An 18995-nucleotide genomic window follows, 5' to 3' on the forward strand; every position below is an offset into this window, starting at 1 on the left:
CAGTTGTTTTATATGTCAGTGAAAAAATCCACTTGTCCTGGACACGGCGGCCCTTGTTGGCAATTTTCCTCTTTTTAGTTTCAGTTGCCATTTTAGAAATGGGCTAAAAACATACCACGGGGTAAAAAAATTTGGCCCACGGGCCGGACTTTGGGCATGCCTGGTCTAGGGTGAGCTAGAGCCTAACTAACCCAGCTGTCGCTAGCCAATCGCAGGGCATACACCGTATAGAACGTCACGCAGTGCCATGTTGGAGGTCAACACATTGTTTTGTTCCTGTGCTTATTCAATGTTTGAATAAAGAATCCTCCCAATTTCAAATCCCAAGATCAACATGGTGGACCAAAACAAAAAAAAAAAAAAACTGATCATGTGATCAAAAACTATCTATACGCAATAAACCATTTACACTTATATTTCCATCCATGGACAATTTAGAGTCTTCGCTGAACCTAACATGCATGTTTTTGTAATGTGGAAGGAAGACGCACTACCTGGCGAAAACACACGGATGTACATAGGAAGGCGGGAACCTGGATTGGAACCCCCAACCTCAGATGCGTGTGGCGGATATGCTAATGCTTCATCATGCCGCCCGGCAGAATAATACAGAATATTATTATGGAACAGTGATTCTCAAAGTATGGTACAAGGGCTTCCTCTCGTGGTATGTAAAAGAAAAATCCATGGATTAAATGTTCAACCGTGCGAAACAGTACAGTGGTTTCCTTTTTCAATCCAATTCAGTAGATTTGTTGAGTATAGTTCAGTTGTATTTAACTTTTATGTACAATACGTTTGCATATAATCTTCAAGAAAGGTTTGTTTTTAAACATTTATTTAACGCTCTAAGCAGTCGGCCACTGTGCCGACTGGTTAGAGCGTCAGCCTCACAGTTCTGAGGACCCGGGTTCAATCCCCGCGGGGCCCCGCCTGTGTGGAGTTTGCATGTTCTCCCCGTGCCTGCGTGGGTTTTCTCCGGGCACTCCGGTTTCCTCCCACATCCCAAAAACATGTATGAATTGGAGACTCTAAATTGCCCGTAGGTGTGACTGTGTGTGCGAATGGTTGTTTGTTTGTATGTGCCCTGCGATTGGCTGGCAACCAGTTCAGGGTGTACCCCGCCTCCTGCCCGATGACAGCTGGGATAGGCTCCAGCACGCCCGCGACCCTAGTGAGGAGAAGCGGCTCAGAAAATGGAATTGATGGATTTAACTTTTATGTGCAATAAATAGTACATCCATCCATTTTTTAAATTTTATTTTCCTATATTTGAACACAGTGTTAGGGTTCAAACGGTGCATAATATTACAGTGACCCACAATAATATAAACAGAGTTGGGCAGAGTAGCCATATATTGTACTCAAGTAAGAGAACTTGGGTAAGAGTGAGAAAGTACTCAGTGAAAAAACTATTCAAGTACAGAGTGACTTCTAATTTTGTTTTTTTTTAAATCAGAGCATGAACGTCAAATAAAATAAAAATAAAATACGCATGTGCAAATTGAGATTTTGCTGAACAATATCATTTAATCTAAAACATATTAAAGAAAGCATTCCAAAAATAACAAATTCAAGGAAATTTGCTCCAAGAAATGGTCTTACATTATTTTGTTTCCACTTGTTAAACAGCACAACAGGCTCACCAGGCAGGGATTACAAAAACAGGAACAAGGCTGAAGTGGATATAAAAAGTCTGCACACCCCTTGTCAAATCCCAGGTTTTTGTAATGTAAAATAATTTTGACTAAAATAAATCCTTTTCAAACTAGTTTTCATTATTAACATAGAACTTGTAAAATTCGATTTATTTATTTGTCTTTTGGAAAGGTGAGGTGAAAATAAATCTAAAAAATAAATGAATAAATAAAAATAGATCTGGCTGCACAAAGGTGCACACCCTCTTATAAATGGGATGTGGCTCTGTTCAGGAGTAACCAATCGCATTCAAACTCATGTTAAATGGGAGTCCACACACCTGCTACCATTTAAATTTTTAAGTGGCGAAAAAACCAACAACATAAATATTATTTGCTTTATTAACTAGAATGGTTGAATGAAGAAGCTGTTCGTTGACTGAGCGAGCGAAAGAGATTACACCACGGAAAATATGCATGTTTAACAGTTACTTATGACCATAAAATAAAGCTTATGTTGCCATAGGTGCAGCTCAAAAAAAAAAAAAAAAAATCTACAATTTACCGCAAGATGTTTTCTCAAATTGTAAATGGGCGGAAATATCCAAATTTGGGCAATTACAAGACTGCACTGCATGATAAGGATGCTGCTCTTAGTAATCTGAAACGTAAACAGAAGTAGCTCGGTTTATTATTTGTTTTCAATATGAGTCACAGTGATTGGCCCGCCAAACCCAATAGAAGATTTTTGTGTGGACATGTGACTTCCTCGGGTCGTTTGATTGGTGAATTTCCGTCAAACGTCACTGTGGGTACGTTGGATTGGTGCAATAGTGCTGTTGCGCAAATCGAAAAAAAAAAAACGAAAATCGAAAAATAGATCACGCACACAATAATTGATAAATAAAAGTAGCGAGCGGCATGTAAATTCTTGGAGTAGAGTGAAAGTACAGTTTCTTCTTCACATAAATACTCAAGTAAAAGCAAAAAATTATGATTCATTAAAACTACTCTGACAAGTACAATTTATCCAAAATGTTACTTGAGTAAATATAGCAGCGTAAATGTAGCGCTTTCCTACCCACCTCTGAATATAAACTATACTTTTTAGGAATAAAACCTCTGCCTCGTTTTTCAACCCTATGTCTACTACTACTTCACTTTATTTTAATGTTGGTCATGATTGTGGTACTTGGAGAGCGAAGTATTTTTTTTAGGTGATAGATGGTGTGAGCAATATCGCGCTAAGCATTGCCCCGCATAAGCCCATAATGAGCTACAGTACCATTTACAGTATTCTGTTATTCTTTACAGGATAATTTGCATTTTCTTCGTGCAGATAAAAATACATCAAAGTTTTAACGGTACGTTTGTCATAATGTTTTATTTTTATTTTTTTTATTTTGTGACCATATCCTGCGCATAGACGCAATCGCTCATCTCACGAGTCAGAACTGTCCAGCGCCTTCAATCCGCAGCAGTGACTCTCCTCAAGTTTAACATGACGTGGATTGTTTATCGTGTCCGGAAGTGGGTTTAGCACAATTTGGCTCAATCTGGAAAGGCTTTTATTTGTTATTGTTTTTGGAAAAAATGCCATCTATCGCCCTTAAACTATTGTAACTACATGTATACACTTTTAAAAGGGCGTATACAAGTAGTGTTATTGAGATTCCACCTGGCTAGCTAGCTCATAGCTAACCTCCGCAGAAAGCTGCTCTATGGTTCGTTTGCCAACTAGGGTGGAAATAAAGGGCAATTATGACAGTACTTTGAATCGGAGTAAAGAGGAAGCTGTCGCTGCGCTTTCTTGCTAAATGAGCCACAAGTTAAATTCACTTCTTAGATAGCAGTAATGCTATAAGGATACTCGGGACGCAAAGCCAGCCGGCTGAAAATGGACGAGAAATACAGCAACAATGTCCTTTCTGGGGGGCATCTAGGGATGGTTGAGGTTCCCAATTCCAGGTAAAATATGTGTTCATTGTAATTAATATTATTTTACTGCAAACATTTATTTTCTGTTAGCTTGATAGTTATTCATTTGTTCATGTAAGCTTTTCGTGTAACCCTTCTTTGGTATACTCTTGTAACAACATGCATATGCTGTCCTTATCATCTGCAGGTTAACCAGGTACATAGTGTTACTGGTCATCTCAAAGATCTTGAAGGCCTTGGGGATATTTGAATCATACGACATCCTAAAGGTGGTTCATATTGTTCAGTTCATCTTCATATTAAAGTTAGGGTGAGTATTCCTAAGTCTATTAGTAGGTGGTGTTTCATTTATTTTTAATGATATTTCCTTCCTTCTAAATCGCTGATCTGCAAAAGACAGTTAAGGGGTACGCACATACCGACAATCCGGCCAAATGTGAAGATTTGCCCCCCGCTTCACGATTAAAGTCAGAAAATGCCCAAATGTTGGATGTCTGTGAAAGATTATCCTCAGCGATTATCTTGTGGTGTGGGATGTGTCACGTGTGCCCCTATCTGCTAGGAAAACGGTTGATAAAAGTTTGGATCACAAACCCTTGTGAGTGTGGTCAATCCCAAGAGTGACTAATCCATGGACTCCTTGATTTTCAAGTGAAACAGCACAATAACTCATTCCGAAGTGACCTAAAGCTTGCACTGTTGTTGTACTCAAATAGAGGGGCAACTTGTAGTGTTGGATGTTAACATGTCTCCCAGGTCATACACCATAATAAAGATGTAATACAATAGACAACTGATTTGGAGGAGACTGATAATAAAAATCAGTGCGGTGCAAGTTGTTAGATGAGAGTAGAAATGTCTTCAATCGTCAATAAAACTAACATTATTATTATTCCATTATTCTCAGGTCTGGTGTTATTTTACTTGTCTTTCAAAAACCTTTTTCTTCTGGAAAAGTCATCTCAAAAAGACAGGTATATTGTATTGATTTTTCTTCCTTTTCATTTGTGTCCTTCACATTAAGTCCTGGTCTAATGATTAACTAATTTTCTTTTAATTATTTCTAGTGGATAAAGTTACTAAAGCACAGTGTTTTCAGCTGTATCATATCCCTACTGGGCTTTTTTGGTCTCACTCTCTGCGGACCCCTGAGGTACGGTAAATGTGCATGCAACAATACATGACGGTTTCTTAATTTTTTGCGTGTGCACTTGTACAGAGATGGTTGAGAGTCTCAAACTGCTTATGTGTCTTTCACAGGACATTACTGCTTTTTGAGCACAGTGATGTGGTGGTGATTGCTTTTCTCGGTGTCCTCTTCACCAGCTCAGGAGGTGGACCATCAAAGGTAAACAGCTCTACTCCTCATTTACAAAATTTGCTATGGTAATTGTTGTTGACGTGTTGATGTCATATACAGTTTACATACAGCATGCTACAAGTGTAACTCCTCACATAATGGACATGGGTGTGCATTATGTGTAAAAATGTGAAATGACACATTAACTCATCTTCGCTCTCTCTGTTGAAAACCATTATACAACCCGAATTCCAATGAAGTTGGGATGTTGTGTTAAACATAAATAAAAACAGAATACAATGATTTGCAAAATATGTTCGACCTATGTTTAATTGAATACACTACAAAGACAAGCTATTTAATGTTCAAACTGATAAACTTGATTGTTTTAGCAAATAATCATTAACTAGTATTTAATGGCTGCAACATGTTCCAAAAAAGCTGGGACAGGGTCATATTTACCACTGTGTTACATCACCTTTTCTTTTAATAACATTCAATAAACATTTGGGAAGCTCCTTTTGTACCCACTCATGGCACTCACGTGTTCCCAATTAGCTTTGTTCACCTGTGGGATGTTCCAAACAGGTGAGCATTCCTCAACTTTCTCAGTCTTTTTTGTCACCTGTCCCAGCTTTTTTGGAATGTGTTGCAGCCATAAACTTCTAAGTTAATGATTATTTGCTAAAAACAAATTTGATCAGTTTGAACATTAAATATCTTGTCTTTGTAGGGTATTCAATTAAATATAGGTTGAACGTTGATTTGCAAATCATTGTATTCTGTTTTTATTTGTTTAATACAACGTCCCAACTTCATTGGAATTGGGGTTGTATTTTGACAAACAGCTTTTTGACCAAATTTTAGCCCATAAGCGTTTTCTTCCGATTTCTATTGTGTACAGCATAGAAAGTACCGCTATTGGAGTTCAGTGAAGTGACGCTCCTTTTTTCTCTCTCTAACTGCTAACGTTTCCTACAGTACTGATGACCGAACTTCTGCACATCTGTCTTTCAGACCAGAGGCGCTGCTGTTTTCATCATCGCAGTGATCTGCCTCCTCCTCTTCGACAATGATGATCTCATGGCAAAAATGGCTGAGCATCGTATCCTTAATACTTATAATATGTTTGTCTTTTTTTAAACATCCCATTTCTCTGTTTCCTGTGTTTGAGCCTGAATTTCTCTTGTAATTAGCTGAGGGACATCACGACAGTGCGCTAACTCACTTCCTCTACACTGCCATCGCATTTTTAGGGGTTGCAGATCACAAAGTAAGTACAGTGGGTTTATGACAATTACGTTCACACGGTGGAAACGTAATCTGAATTTGTACATAAATCATAATGCATTGTATTCTAATCTAATGTAATGGTAAAGTCATAATTACAGTGAATATTTGTACAAAAAACACTTCTAGGCCATTACTAAAATACCATCAAATGAAAAACAGTAATTACCGTGGTAACTGAGCATGTAGTCTTGTACCATGAGGCGATGAATTCTTATGCCGCTGCACAAACTAGTTTGTTGTGCGCTGTGCATTTACTTGAAACGAATGTTGGTAACATCGTAAACCAAGGACCCCCTTTAATTCTATTTTGATTAAGAGTTACAACTTCGTGGGCCATGTACAGTTCTGTGGAAAAGTATTTGCCCCCTTCCTGATTTTTATTTATCATATTAAACACATTTAAACTTTTCAGATTGTCAGGCCATTATTAATATCTTCCAAAGATAACTGAAGTAAATGCTAAAATGTATTTAAACCATACCTATCTGGCTCTATGTAAAAAAGTTACTGCCCTGCAGTTATATCATGAGTTAACTGTGATTGACCACCATTTTTGGAAAACTGAGTTCAATTTAACTTGTCACACCCAGGCCTGATCACTGCCAGTTTTGTTGAATCAAGAAATTGATGAAATAGTACCTTGTCAGACAAACTGAAGTAGACTACAATATCTCACAAAGAAATGCATCATGTCAAGAACAATTGGGACGCAAAGAGATTGAAAACTATCCATCTGGAATAGTCCCAAAGCCATTTCCACGGCTTTGGGACTCCAGTGGTCAGAGCCTTTACCCACAAATGGAGAAAACTGGCAACTGTGTTGAACCTTTCTTGGAGTGTTTGGCCAACCAATATAACTCCAAGAGTGAAACCACGGCTCATCCAGGAGGTCACAAAAGAATCCAGAACGACATACAAAGAACTGCAGGCCTCACTGATCTCAGTTAAGGTCAATCTTCACAAATGATTCAACGATATATGAAAGACACTGGGCAAAAATGGCATCTATGGGAGAGTTTGTAGGCAAAAACCATTGCTGCCAAAATTTTTTAAATAAAATAAATACCCGTCTGGGCGGCAAGGTGTTTGACTGGTTAGAGCGTCTGCCTCACAGTTCTGAGGAGCGGGGTTCAATCCCCGGCCCCGCCTCTGTGGAGTTTGCATGTTCTCCCCGTGCCTACGTGGGTTTTTTCCGGGATCTCAGATTTCCTCCCACATCCCAAAAACATCGACTACTCTAAATTGCCCGTAGGTGTGAATGTGAGTGCGAGTGGTTGGTTGTTTATATGTGCCCTGCGATTGGCTGGCAACCAGTTCAGGGTGTACCTGGCTTTCTGCCCGATGATAGCTGGGATAAGCTCCAGCACGCCCGCGACCCTAGTGAGGAGAAGCGGCTCAGAAAATGGAAATACCCGTCTGACTCGATAATGTGCAGCTATATAAGTGCAGTCCATCTACCATTTTGCCAAGAAACATTCTGATGATGCCCAAGACTTTTGGAGAAATATTATGTGGACTGACAAGACAAAAGTTTAACTTTCTGTGGCCAGTTACATGTGGTGTGGGGGGAAAAAAAAACAAAAAAACACAACATTTGATTAAAAAAGAACATCATGCCAGCAGTCAAAACAGTGGTGGCAGTGATTGTCTGGGGCTGCTTCCCTATTTTAGGACTTGGACGGCTTGCTGTGTTTAATGGAACAGTAAATCCTGCTGTCTACGATAAAATCCTTCGGACGAATGTCCGGCCATCACTTTGTACCCTCAAATTCATCTAACCCAAGAGGGGTTAGCAGGACAACGACTTAAAACACAATGGCAAGTCCACCTCTGAATGGCTCATAAAAAAAACTAAATTAATGTTATAGAATGGCCAAGTCAAACTCTGGATTTAAACCATTTGAGATGCTGGGGTGTGACATTAAACTGGCATTTAAGAAGAAGATAGGGCCAAAATTTCACCACAGCATTGCGAAAGATTCATGACCACTTATCACAAACGCTTAATTTGAGTTTTTGCTACCAAGTGTAACCCAACCAATTAGATTCAGAGGGCAATTACCTTTATTGGGTAGCGCCGAATAGTTTAGGATTTTGTTTTCTTCCTCTTAACAAATAAAATAATTGTTTAGAACCTGCATTGTATATTTACTTGGGTTGTCTTTGCAAAATATTGTTGTTCTCATCTCAAACATTTAAGTGTGCCGAATAAGCAAAAATGAAAAGTTAAATCAGGAAGGTGGCACAAATCCTTTTTCACAGCAATTTAAAGATACATTTTGGTACCCAAGCAAATTAAAAACTATCCTGTATTAATACTGTAAACTGTACTGCACTGTATTAATACTTCTTATCAGGGTGGTGTTGTGCTGCTAGTGGTCTCTCTGTGCCTGAAGGTGGGCTTCCACACAGTCTCCAGGAAACTCTCAGTGGAACTTGGTGGCGCCAAGCGTCTGTTTGCCTTGGACAACCTGGTGTCTGCTGTGGTACTGCTGCCCTGGGTCATAGTGCTGTCAGCCACCACGGAAGTAAGTGCAAAATGATTTTTTATGATTTATTTAGACTTTCTTTGAGAACTGAGACACTCTTACATGCAGCAGTTTCAATCAGACACAGTGAACAATTCACAGCCGTGTCTAATATGTTCTTGGTGTATTTTCTCATATCAAGTGTGATAATGCAAATAAAAACACGCACCTAACACTCACCCACAAAAGCACGCATATTTTTCTCTTCACGCTCACTCAGGTCTCAACAGGTTTTCCCACTGTTTCCCCACAGAGTAAGGTTGAGTCATGGTCTGCTCTCCTCCTGCCTTTTGCCATGATCATCTTCTCTGTGGTGATCCTTGAGTTTTATGTGGAGGCCATCTGCAATGCAAAGATGGAGGTGCAGCGGTGCGCCCGATACGGCGCCATCGCTCTTTTCTCCAGCGGCCTGCTTCTCGCCAACTTCTGGACTCACCCGCTGACCGACCAGTTGCGCTCTATGAGCAAATCACCACAGGAGAGCAGCACAGAGCACGTGCTCTCCGGAGGGGTGCTCGTCAGTGCTGTCTTCTTCATGATGTGTAAGTATGATGCTCTCAAAATAGCAACATGACAAGATTTCCCAAAAATGACTTTCTGTCAAAATGAGTCTGGTTGGAATGGCCGCTTCAACCTGAGTACAACACACCAAGAATTTTGAAAATCAGATTGTGAGTTCTGGAGAAATTGAGTTTTTTGTTTCGTAGAAAATTGCCTTCTTGGGGAACATTTTTGTGTGATATTGCCCATAGAGGCGGCACGGTTAGAGCGTCTGCCTCACAGTTCTGAGGACTGGGGTTCAATCCCCGGAGCCGCCTGTGTGGAGTTTGCATGTTCTCCCCGTGCCAGCGTGGGTTTTCTCCGGGCACTCCGGTTTCCTCCTACATCCCAAAAACATGTGTGAATTGGAGACTCTAAATTGGTGTGAATGTGAGTGCGAATGGTTGTTTGTTTGTATGTGCCCTGCGTTTGACTGGCAACCAGTTCAGGGTGTACCCCGCATCCTGCCCGATGATAGCTGGGATAGGCTCCAGCACGCCCGCGACCCTAGTGAGGAGAAGCGGCTCAGAAAATGGATGGATGGATGGATGGATGGATGGATTGCCCATAGAGATTCTGGGCAGAAAATGCCTTCACATTCGTGTAAAACAGTGTGACTTGATTATTTCTCAACCTATTGCTTGACCCGTTCGTTTCGTCTGCTACCTGGGGAACCCCTTCTCCATTTGGGTAAGTTTCAGCTCACAATATCCACATATAAGCTTGTACAGGCCAAAGTTCCGAGGGGTTCTCAGAGTCGATGTGTCAAAAATACTGATATGTTTCAAACGGTGTCACTTGACCCTAAGAACTTGACTTAAATCGTGCAAGTTTAACATTATTTGTGTGAAGAGCAGTGTGGCAATAGGTCGTGTACGTCAGTATTTCATTGTTTTTTTTCGTGAATTTTCTTTTTGTTATGGAGGATTTTAGAAGAGTTTAAAGTGCTATTTTTATTTTTTACAAAATTCCTGATAAATATGGTAGCCACTTGTCACGTTGCTATTGAGAGCAGCACTGCAAGTGGCAAAACAAAATAAATAAATAAATATGACTTTTCCCTTTAAGAAATAATGGGAATGAATTAGCTCCAGAATGTTGTATAAAATATTAAAAAAATATTTAAATACTACTATCGTAGTAGGCGGCACGGTAGTCGACTGGTTAGAGCGTCTGCCTCACAGTTCTGAGGACTGGGGTTCAATCCCCGGCTCCGCCTGTGTGTAGTTTGCATGTTCTCCCCGTGCCTGCGTGGGTTTTCTCCGGGCACTCCGGTTTCCTCCCACATCCCAAAAACATGTGTGGTAGGTTAATTGACAACTTTAAATTGTCCATAGGTGTGAATGTGAGTGCGAATGGTTGTTTGTTTGTATGTGCCCTTGGCTGGCAACCACTTCAGGGTGTACCCCGCCTCCTGCCCGATGATAACTGGGATAGGCTCCAGCACGCCCGCGACCCAAGTGAGGGGAAGCGGCTCAGAAAATGAATGGATGGATGGATGGATATCGCAGTTTGCCATCTCGGCCACCCCTGATGCAAGAATTGAACTCTAGACTCAAAGACTCAAATGCAGAGTACAACTTCTGTTTACGATGAAGACCAGTGGCGAAGTTAGGAAATGGAAAGAAGCGAGTCTACTCAGTGTTTCCAACAAAGCGACTATATTTAGTGACTAAAAAAATGATGAATGTAGGGAATTTTTGTGGTCTTATTGGAGACTTCTGGAGACAGAGATTTCTCCTGAGAAAATGTTGACCCCTTCCATCCCGTCCAGACTGCAAATGAATGGTGGGTTTGCGAACTGCGAAGCCACCACTGGCTCATTTAACCATATACAACTTCCACCCAAATGTACACAGTTTAACATTTAATAATGTGAGAAAGTGGGACTGTTAAACTGGTGATGCTGGGGGGGAAACAAGTGGTAAAGCAGTCTTTGTGCAGAAATGTGGAAATGATCAAAAGGCCATGGCCACATGCAAGATCACTAGACTATCGTTTACCGCACAACTCAAGCCTTTCTTTGTTTTCATTTTGTCCATCCATAAGCATAAAAGTTTGGAAAATAACAAAAAACAGAGAAGGACTGTGGAAACTGAAGTTCCTGCATTCATGCATTCATCCATTTTCTATGTCGCTCATCCTTATTGGGGTCAAGGGTGAGCTGGAGCCTATCCCAACTTTGGGCGAGTGTTTGTGTACACCCTGGACTGGACGCCAGCCATTTGCAGCACACATATATAACAAACAACCATTCATACTTTGTTTTAAAATGTTTATATGGACCTGTCCTGTTCAATTTTAATAATACTCTATGTCCCCTTTACGTATGTATGTCATTGACACACATGCAACACTTTAAAAGCATTTTTTGGGGTTTTTAAAGTTGCTCTCTTCGTTCTTCCTCTGCAGCATCCAGTATCCTCTCATCCCCATCAAAGAAAGGTCAAAAGGGCACCCTGGTCGGTTACTCACCCGAAGGGACTCCTTTGTACAACTTCATGGGTGACGCCTTGCATCACACGTCTCAGTCCCTGCCGCGCTTCATCAAAGATTCCCTGAAACAGATCTTGGAGGAGTACGACTCGAGACAGATCTTCTATTTCCTGTGTCTCAACCTGGTACGTGCAATGCAGTGGTATTGGTTCATGGGCCCTTCAACATGGGAAATTAAATAATTATAATTTCAAAGTCAGAGCTCAGTATATAGGAATCCCTCGCTATATCGTGGCCAGAATTTGCGGCCTGAGTTCCTCACTGATTTCTATTTGGAACTCATCTATTTTTATGTGCATATTCCCCGGCAATTAAATTTAGTTTATTCTATTGAAGAGCTGTAATTGAAGCATTTTTAAACGAAAAAGGTTTGGGCAGGTGTGTATGTCGCTGCTTCGCAACCCATGACAAGACCTCCGTTTCTTCAAAAATGCCTGAAAAGAGTGAGAATCCCCTAATAATGTGTTTAAGCCCTTAATGTAAGTACTAGTAGAAGGTAGTAGTAGTAGTAGTAGTAGTAGTAGTACACCTCGGGGGTGTACAGGGAAACTACTTTGTTATATTGCGGCGCTCTGCAAATCCCCCTCTGTACTGCACAGCAAAGCAGAGCATTTACAAATCTCCATGAATAAAATTCAATAAAATCAATGCGTGGTAGGCTTCAGATATCACATTATCGCAGTGGAATCTGGGTCTAATGGATGTTTTCTAATTTCAACTTTGCAAGTACCAGTGGCCACAAAGTCTGAACCATGAAAAAGCTAAACACTGATAAAATAACAAACATCATAAAACAATCATCAAGTCTGTTGTCATGTACTGAAATGCGATTTTTCTGGATTCATTCAAATATATTTATCAGGATGGTTTTCCTTTTTCCAATTGATTAGTTTTTTTTAGCGGCTTTCGTACTTTAAACTCATCCTGGCTGGTGTGCGCTTCTTAGGCCAGCCGCGCACAGAGCGCTCCGGCCGAAGATGACTGAACTGTCGTGCAGTGTGCAGGGTTCTGCCACTAGTTTTCATGAGTGGCTAACTGTTGGCCAAAGGTTTTGCAACAGCCATCAATTTTCCATAGCACTTATCCTCATGAGGGTTGCGGGCATGCTGGAGCCTATCCCAGCTAACTCTGGGCGAGAGGCGGGGTACACCCTGAACTGGTTGCCAGCCAATCGCAGGGCACATATAAACAAACAACCATTAGCACTCATATTCACACCCACGGACAATTTAGAGTCTCCAGTTAGCCTACCATACATGTTTTTCAGATTTCTAGGAAACCGGAGTACCCAGAGAAAACCCACATAGACACAGGGAGAACATGCAAACTTCACACAAGCGAGGCCTGATTTGAACCCGGGTCCACAGAACTGTGAGGCAGATGTGCTAACCAGTCATCCATCGTGCCCACATTAGTGGAACGCCTTCTCCAAGTCCACAAAACACATGTAGACTGGTTGGGCGAACTCTCACACACCCTCGAGGACCCTGCCGAGGGTGTAGAGCTGGTCCACTGTTCCACGGCCAGGACGAAAACCACACTGCTCCTCCTGGATCTGAGATTCGACTTCCCGACGGGCCCTCCTCTCCAGCACCCCTGAATAGACTTTACCAGGGATGCTGAGGAGTGTGTTAATTTATTAAGGATAATTTTACATACATGTTTTTAAAGAAGGTATTAATATATATTATTATTATTATATTATTATATATATAAGAAAAAAAACATTCACTTCTATTATTTCTGTGGAAGTTGATGCAAGTTAATGTTTTAGTAAAAACTGTTTGAAAGCTTCCCAGAAGGGAACAAAAACAAAAAGTTGAACTTGTTTTGAACAATGTCATTTTCCTTTTGCTTTTTCTATAAGCGAAGGGTAAAAATCAGTTAAAATCGGATATTGTATTTCTGTGAAAGAAAATCTCAGATTTCACTTTAAGACCAAAAACGTTGTTCATGTTAGTTGAAATGAATTGCCTTAATTGCAGTTCACAGCCCTTGCTGTCAAACGACATTTACGTAAGGATCTCTGTGTTCCAGGCTTTCACCTTTGTTGAGCTCTTTTACGGTGTTTGGACTAACAGCCTGGGACTGATCTCGGATGGCTTCCACATGTTGTTTGACTGCTCAGCATTGGTACTCGGCCTGTTTGCCGCCCTGATGACCCGCTGGAAAGCTACCAGGATCTTCTCCTACGGGTAAAATTGAGGCGGAACATGCAGCCCTCTCACCAGCATATATTGTACCTGAATGGGTTCAATGAACGGAAGTTCAGGAAGTCGTTCATATTTTGTGCGAACTGGAACTGAACTTAGTTCATTTTTGACTAATGAAGGTAATTAAGAGCGCACTCATTCTGGCGTCAGAGTGTTCATTTTAATTCAAGAGGGCCAGGTTTTGTAAGGGACTTCCAGGACAAAACCCCTCTGAAAAACACTATATACGAGCCTCCATATGTCAGCAGAATAAGGCTGTATTTGGCAACCGATGCAGTGCGGCCATGGCCGCCACTCATGGCAGGCATGTCGCAGCTGCGTGAGAATGCGAGGTGCATTCAGGGACACTGCGTAAATAGGAGTGAATTTGTTCTTCGGTGGTTCTTTTGTACTGCAGCACATAATTATAATAAATGATTACGAGGAAAATTATTATTTGTATCAGAATGCTGTAGTTAGAACACTGTACGATCACACTGCCATCACATGGAAGTTATTTTGTTTTGTAATATAATAATACATAAATTATTTTGTTAATATAGTCAGCCCGAGCTGCAAACAATGCAAAGTTATCAATGTCTTTTTACCATCGTTCCTGTCATGCTGTGTTTCAAGTTTTTGTTTCGGAACAAAAGTCCTGTTTTTGGTTTATTTCCTCATTTTATAAAAAGATGTTTTTGAGATTGTAGGGTGAAACCTGCAGCTGGCTACTAGTGTGAACTGAATGGGTGGCAACGATAAGGAAATGAAATGCCAGTATTTTGAGTGTAATAGGCCATCAGCAACATATTGGTGGGTGGGTGGGGGGGGGGGGGGCGAGTATGAACTAGTTCGTTTTTGGAATGGTGAATTTTGCTCAAAACTTCGAATCATGAACTAAACTAGCTCATTTTTTTGAACAGTGAACTGAACTTTAAACTAATCTGTAGAAAATGAGCTTTCCCAACACTGGCAATAATATACTTTCAAATTCAGATAGGTGTTTAAAATTAATATATGGTGGTCTTCCCAGGTATGGTCGTGTTGAAATCCTTTCTGGGTTCATCAATGGATTATTCCTGATGGTCATCGCTTTCTTTGTCTTCGTGGAGTCCGTTACCCGTTTAGTGGATCCTCCCAACATAAACACAGACATGCTGACTGTGAGTGAAGTTCTTTTCCATCTTTGTGTAAAAGCTTTTACCCCCAATGCCCGTTCAGGTCGATCTTCTATTGTAGGATTTATCAAATATTTATTTCATATTTAACAATGTGAGCACAGAAATCTGCACAGATATCATTTTCATTTTCAATATTTTTTTTCTCAGCATTTAATAAGCAGCCAGAATGTTGTGAGTCCGCATGGGTGTTGTACACTCTGAGAACATAAACCATGTCAATAACATCAGGCTTTCCTAGACATGGCGTCTGCATGCCACAAATGTCAAACAAAAAGCTAGTGTTACAAAGAAATGGGCACTTAGTAGGCAGTCACAGCCCAGTTGAAAGACTTTATTTAAGGATCCATCCTAGAGGCTAATAGCTTGGCGTTTTATGGACATCCTTTTCGTAACATCACCTTCCTTTACCAAACGAACGTGAGGACTAACCGAGCCGAGGTATAGTATTGATTTGTTTTATTCTCATTCAATTCATCACTCATTCTTTTCCAGTGACGGTCAAACGACACCAACCCAAGCTGAATATAAAGCAGCTTTTCTGAAGAGTCGCAATGGTTTTAGTTATTTTTGCAATTAATTGCAGAAGTATGATAGTAATAATGTACTTAATAGTAAAATTATTGATACCTCTCTGGTAATGAAAGAAATACCCACAGTGGTCACAGGAGAAAATAGAATCTGACAAAAGTCAGATTAAATAAGAATTTAATGAAAATTAACCAGCGAAAATCAGACATTGCTTTTGAATTGCGGTTCAACAGAACAATTTTTAAAAACAAACTCATAAAACAGGCCCGGACAAAAATGATGGTGACGTAATTAGCATCACAGGTGTCTTCAAACTTGTAATCAGTCTGTCGGCCTGTTTAAAGGTTGACAAGTAATCACTGTATTGTTTGGTGACATGGTGTGTACCACACTAAACCTGGACCAAAGGAAAACAAAGCAGATATTTGTGTCAGGAAATTAGAAAGAAAATTATAGAAAAGCACATTGAAGGTAAAGGTTATAAGACTATCGCCAAACAGCTTGATGTTCCTGTGGCTACAGTTGCACCTATTATGCAGAAATGTAAGCTCCACAGAACTGTAGCCAAACTCCTTCATGGGAGACGACCAAGGCGGACACCACTGTTGAAAATAAATAATAAAAATTATAAGCGAGACTGGAATTTGCTAAACTGCATGTTGACCAGCCACAAAGATTCTGGAAGAATGTCCTTTGGACAGACGAGACAAAACTGGAACGTTTTGGCCAGGCACATAAGTTCTATGTTCACAGACACAAAAATGAAGCATACCAAGAAAAGAGCACTGTTCCTACTGTGAAACAGGGAGGAGGCTCTGTTATGTTCTGGGGCTGCTTTGTTGCATCTGGCTCAGGGTGTCTTGAATCTGTGAGGGGTACAATAAAATCTCAAGACTACTCTAGAGAGAATTGTGCTGCCCGGTGTCAGAAAGCTTGATCTCAGTCGCAGGACATGGGTGTTGCAACAAGATAATGACCCAAAACATACAGCTAAAAATACCCAAGAATGGCTAAGCGCAAAACATTGGATTAATCTGAAGTGGCTTTGTATGAGCACTGATCTAAAGCTTATTGAACATCTGTGGAAGGGGCTGAAACATTCCGACCGGAGAAAGCCAGTCAAACCTGAGACAGCTTGGAGCAGTTTGGTCATAAAGAATGGGCCAAAATACCTGCTGAGAGGTACAAGAAGTCTTATTGAAAGTTCCAAAAATTGTTTGATTGCAGTGATTGCCTCAAAAGGTTGTGCAACAACATATTAAGGGTGCCATCATTTGTGTCCATTTTGTCCATTTTTGTTTTTTTAAATAATTCTGTTGAACCAAAATTCAAAGGCAATGTCTGATTTTCATTGGTTAATTTTAATTACATTTGAATTCATTCTTACTTTTGTCAGATTCAAGTTATTTCTGTGACCGTTGTGGGTTTTTCTTCCATCAACAGATGGGTACCAACAATTTTGTCAACATGTTTATATGGTGTCTCCTGTAGCCGGTGTCTGTTGGCGGTTTATTGGTCAACCTGGTGGGAATCTGCGCTTTTAGCCATGCTCATTCCCACGGCGGTAAAAGTTGCTCGGGGCACGATCACGGCCATTCACACCACGGCCACTCCCACGGCGACCACAGCCATGGAAGTCATGGCCACTCTCACGGCGGACACGGACATGGTGGACACGGGCATGGCGGACACGGGCATTCCCACAGCTCGGGCGGCGGAGGCATGAATGCCAACATGAGAGGTGCACTTGGTCGCACTGCCTAAATGAAAGTCATATTTCGGGAGGCCAGATGTAATCCTTCTGTCTTCTTCACAGGTGTTTTCCTTCACATCCTGGCTGATACGTTGGGCAGCATCGGCGTGATCATTTCCACCATTCTCATCCGCCAGTTTGGCTGGTTGATCGCTGACCCTATTTGCTCCCTTTTCATCGCCACACTCATCTTCCTTAGTGTCATCCCTCTACTCAAGGATGCTTGCGAGGTTCTTCTGCTGAGAATTCCCCCAGAGCATGAGAAGGAACTGAACAATGCTCTGCAGAAGGTGAGAAGACTGATATGGGGATACAATGAACCCCCGTTTATTATAGGGGATACATCCAGACCCACCTGCCATATTGAGAGACGATGTAAAGAAATTTTTCTTAGCGTTTTACCCCCTCCTATCCCCTTTTTATACACATTTAAACTTATTAAAACACACTTTTAAAATATTTTTAACTCCTGTTCTAACTCTCTCATTCACCGTTCTCCAAATAAGAGGCAAAGCGGGCTTGCTTCCAGCTGTTTGTCACTCCCAGTTGAAGTTTACTGTAAAACTGACACACACAACAAAATAGAATTAAATAGAATATTTGAAAACCAAAATGTTCTACCAAACATGTAATTTCATCTAATGAATTTCCACAAGCTTAATGCTTGTGAAATTCCAATTCTAAATTTACAAACTTGCTTGTACAGTATACCGTAAAAACCTATGAAAAAGGATCGCCTCTAAACTGGGGGTGCGAACAATGAACTGCGATGTAACTGGCTTTCGCTGTATTTAAATATTACAAATCCAAGTCCCAGTCTTTGGAAGAAGGAAGTGTTCATAGTGTCGTGGCTGTAGATAGAACAGCTGTAGACTATGTACAGTATTGTCTACTGTGGCTGAAGTTGTATGCTACTGTCAGTTGATTGATCCTGTCCACCTTTTGTGTTGTGTTCCCAGCTTGAGAAGATTGAAGGAGTTTTGTCATACAGAGACCCTCATTTCTGGAGACATTCAGCCAACATGATCGCAGGGACCATCCACCTTCAGATCATGTCAGATGTGGTGGAGCAGCGCATTATACAGCAGGTCGGTGCCAACTACAGCTTCTTTGTTGATGTTTCCCAGCAGACTTGATATTTGACAGACACATTTCTTTGAGTTGTTTGTTGCGCTACTTGTCTGTTTGTTGTAAAGTAATTATAAATCTCTAGCTTGTCAGTATGTCTGATGACAGATTGCTGTAATTGGTCTGATTGTGCGCTCTCTTGCAGGTGACGACCATTTTGAAAGATGCCGGAGTGAATAATCTGTCAGTGCAGGTGGAAAAGGATGCGTACTTCCAGCACATGTCTGGGCTCAGCACCGGATTTCAGGATGTTTTAGCCATGACGCAACAGATAGAATACATGAAACATCTGAATGATGGGACGTGCATCATGTAATGCCCCTTTTGTGGGACCAACTGAAATTGCGTTAATGTCGATGTTTTTTTTTTTTTTTTTTCTCAATGGAAATGTACAGTGTGTGTGTGATTTGAATAAATCAGAATATAGTCATTTTTATCCATACTCGGTCAGTTTTTTCTGACTACTCAGCCTAGTCTTAAA

At 40.8% G+C, this 18995-nt stretch overlaps 1 protein-coding gene across 2 annotated transcripts; it reads left to right on the forward strand.

Annotated features, from left to right (window-relative positions):
• The first annotated feature begins 3112 nt into the window (after positions 1-3112).
• slc30a5 (solute carrier family 30 member 5) lies at positions 3113-18956 on the forward strand. Of its 2 annotated transcripts, none has more exons than XM_061698186.1 (16): positions 3113-3605; positions 3763-3885; positions 4483-4549; positions 4643-4728; positions 4836-4923; positions 5893-5980; positions 6072-6148; positions 8526-8696; positions 8950-9238; positions 11649-11857; positions 13770-13927; positions 14958-15087; positions 17125-17374; positions 17450-17676; positions 18346-18474; positions 18660-18956. In XM_061698186.1, the coding sequence occupies exons 1-16, from the start codon at positions 3535-3537 to the stop codon at positions 18828-18830; spliced, it is 2334 nt and encodes a 777-aa protein (XP_061554170.1). In that variant the 5' UTR covers positions 3113-3534; the 3' UTR covers positions 18831-18956. The 2 variants fall into 2 exon arrangements, with proteins under 2 accessions (XP_061554170.1, XP_061554171.1); XM_061698187.1 differs by having other exon boundaries at positions 8565-8696.
• The last annotated feature ends 39 nt before the right edge of the window (positions 18957-18995 follow it).

Source organism: Phycodurus eques, chromosome 15 (genome assembly GCF_024500275.1).
Source record: "Phycodurus eques isolate BA_2022a chromosome 15, UOR_Pequ_1.1, whole genome shotgun sequence".
Lineage (NCBI taxonomy): Eukaryota > Metazoa > Chordata > Actinopteri > Syngnathiformes > Syngnathidae > Phycodurus > Phycodurus eques.

Excerpts from the sequence above, each read along its gene's own strand:
- slc30a5 (XM_061698186.1), top strand. The coding sequence starts at position 3,535 with ATGGACGAGAAATACAGCAACAATGTCCTTTCTGGGGGGCATCTAGGG. Across the intron at positions 17,375-17,449 it reads CATGAATGCCAACATGAGAG|GTGTTTTCCTTCACATCCTG; the intron begins GTGCACTTGGTC and ends TCTTCTTCACAG. Across the intron at positions 17,677-18,345 it reads TGAACAATGCTCTGCAGAAG|CTTGAGAAGATTGAAGGAGT; the intron begins GTGAGAAGACTG and ends TTGTGTTCCCAG.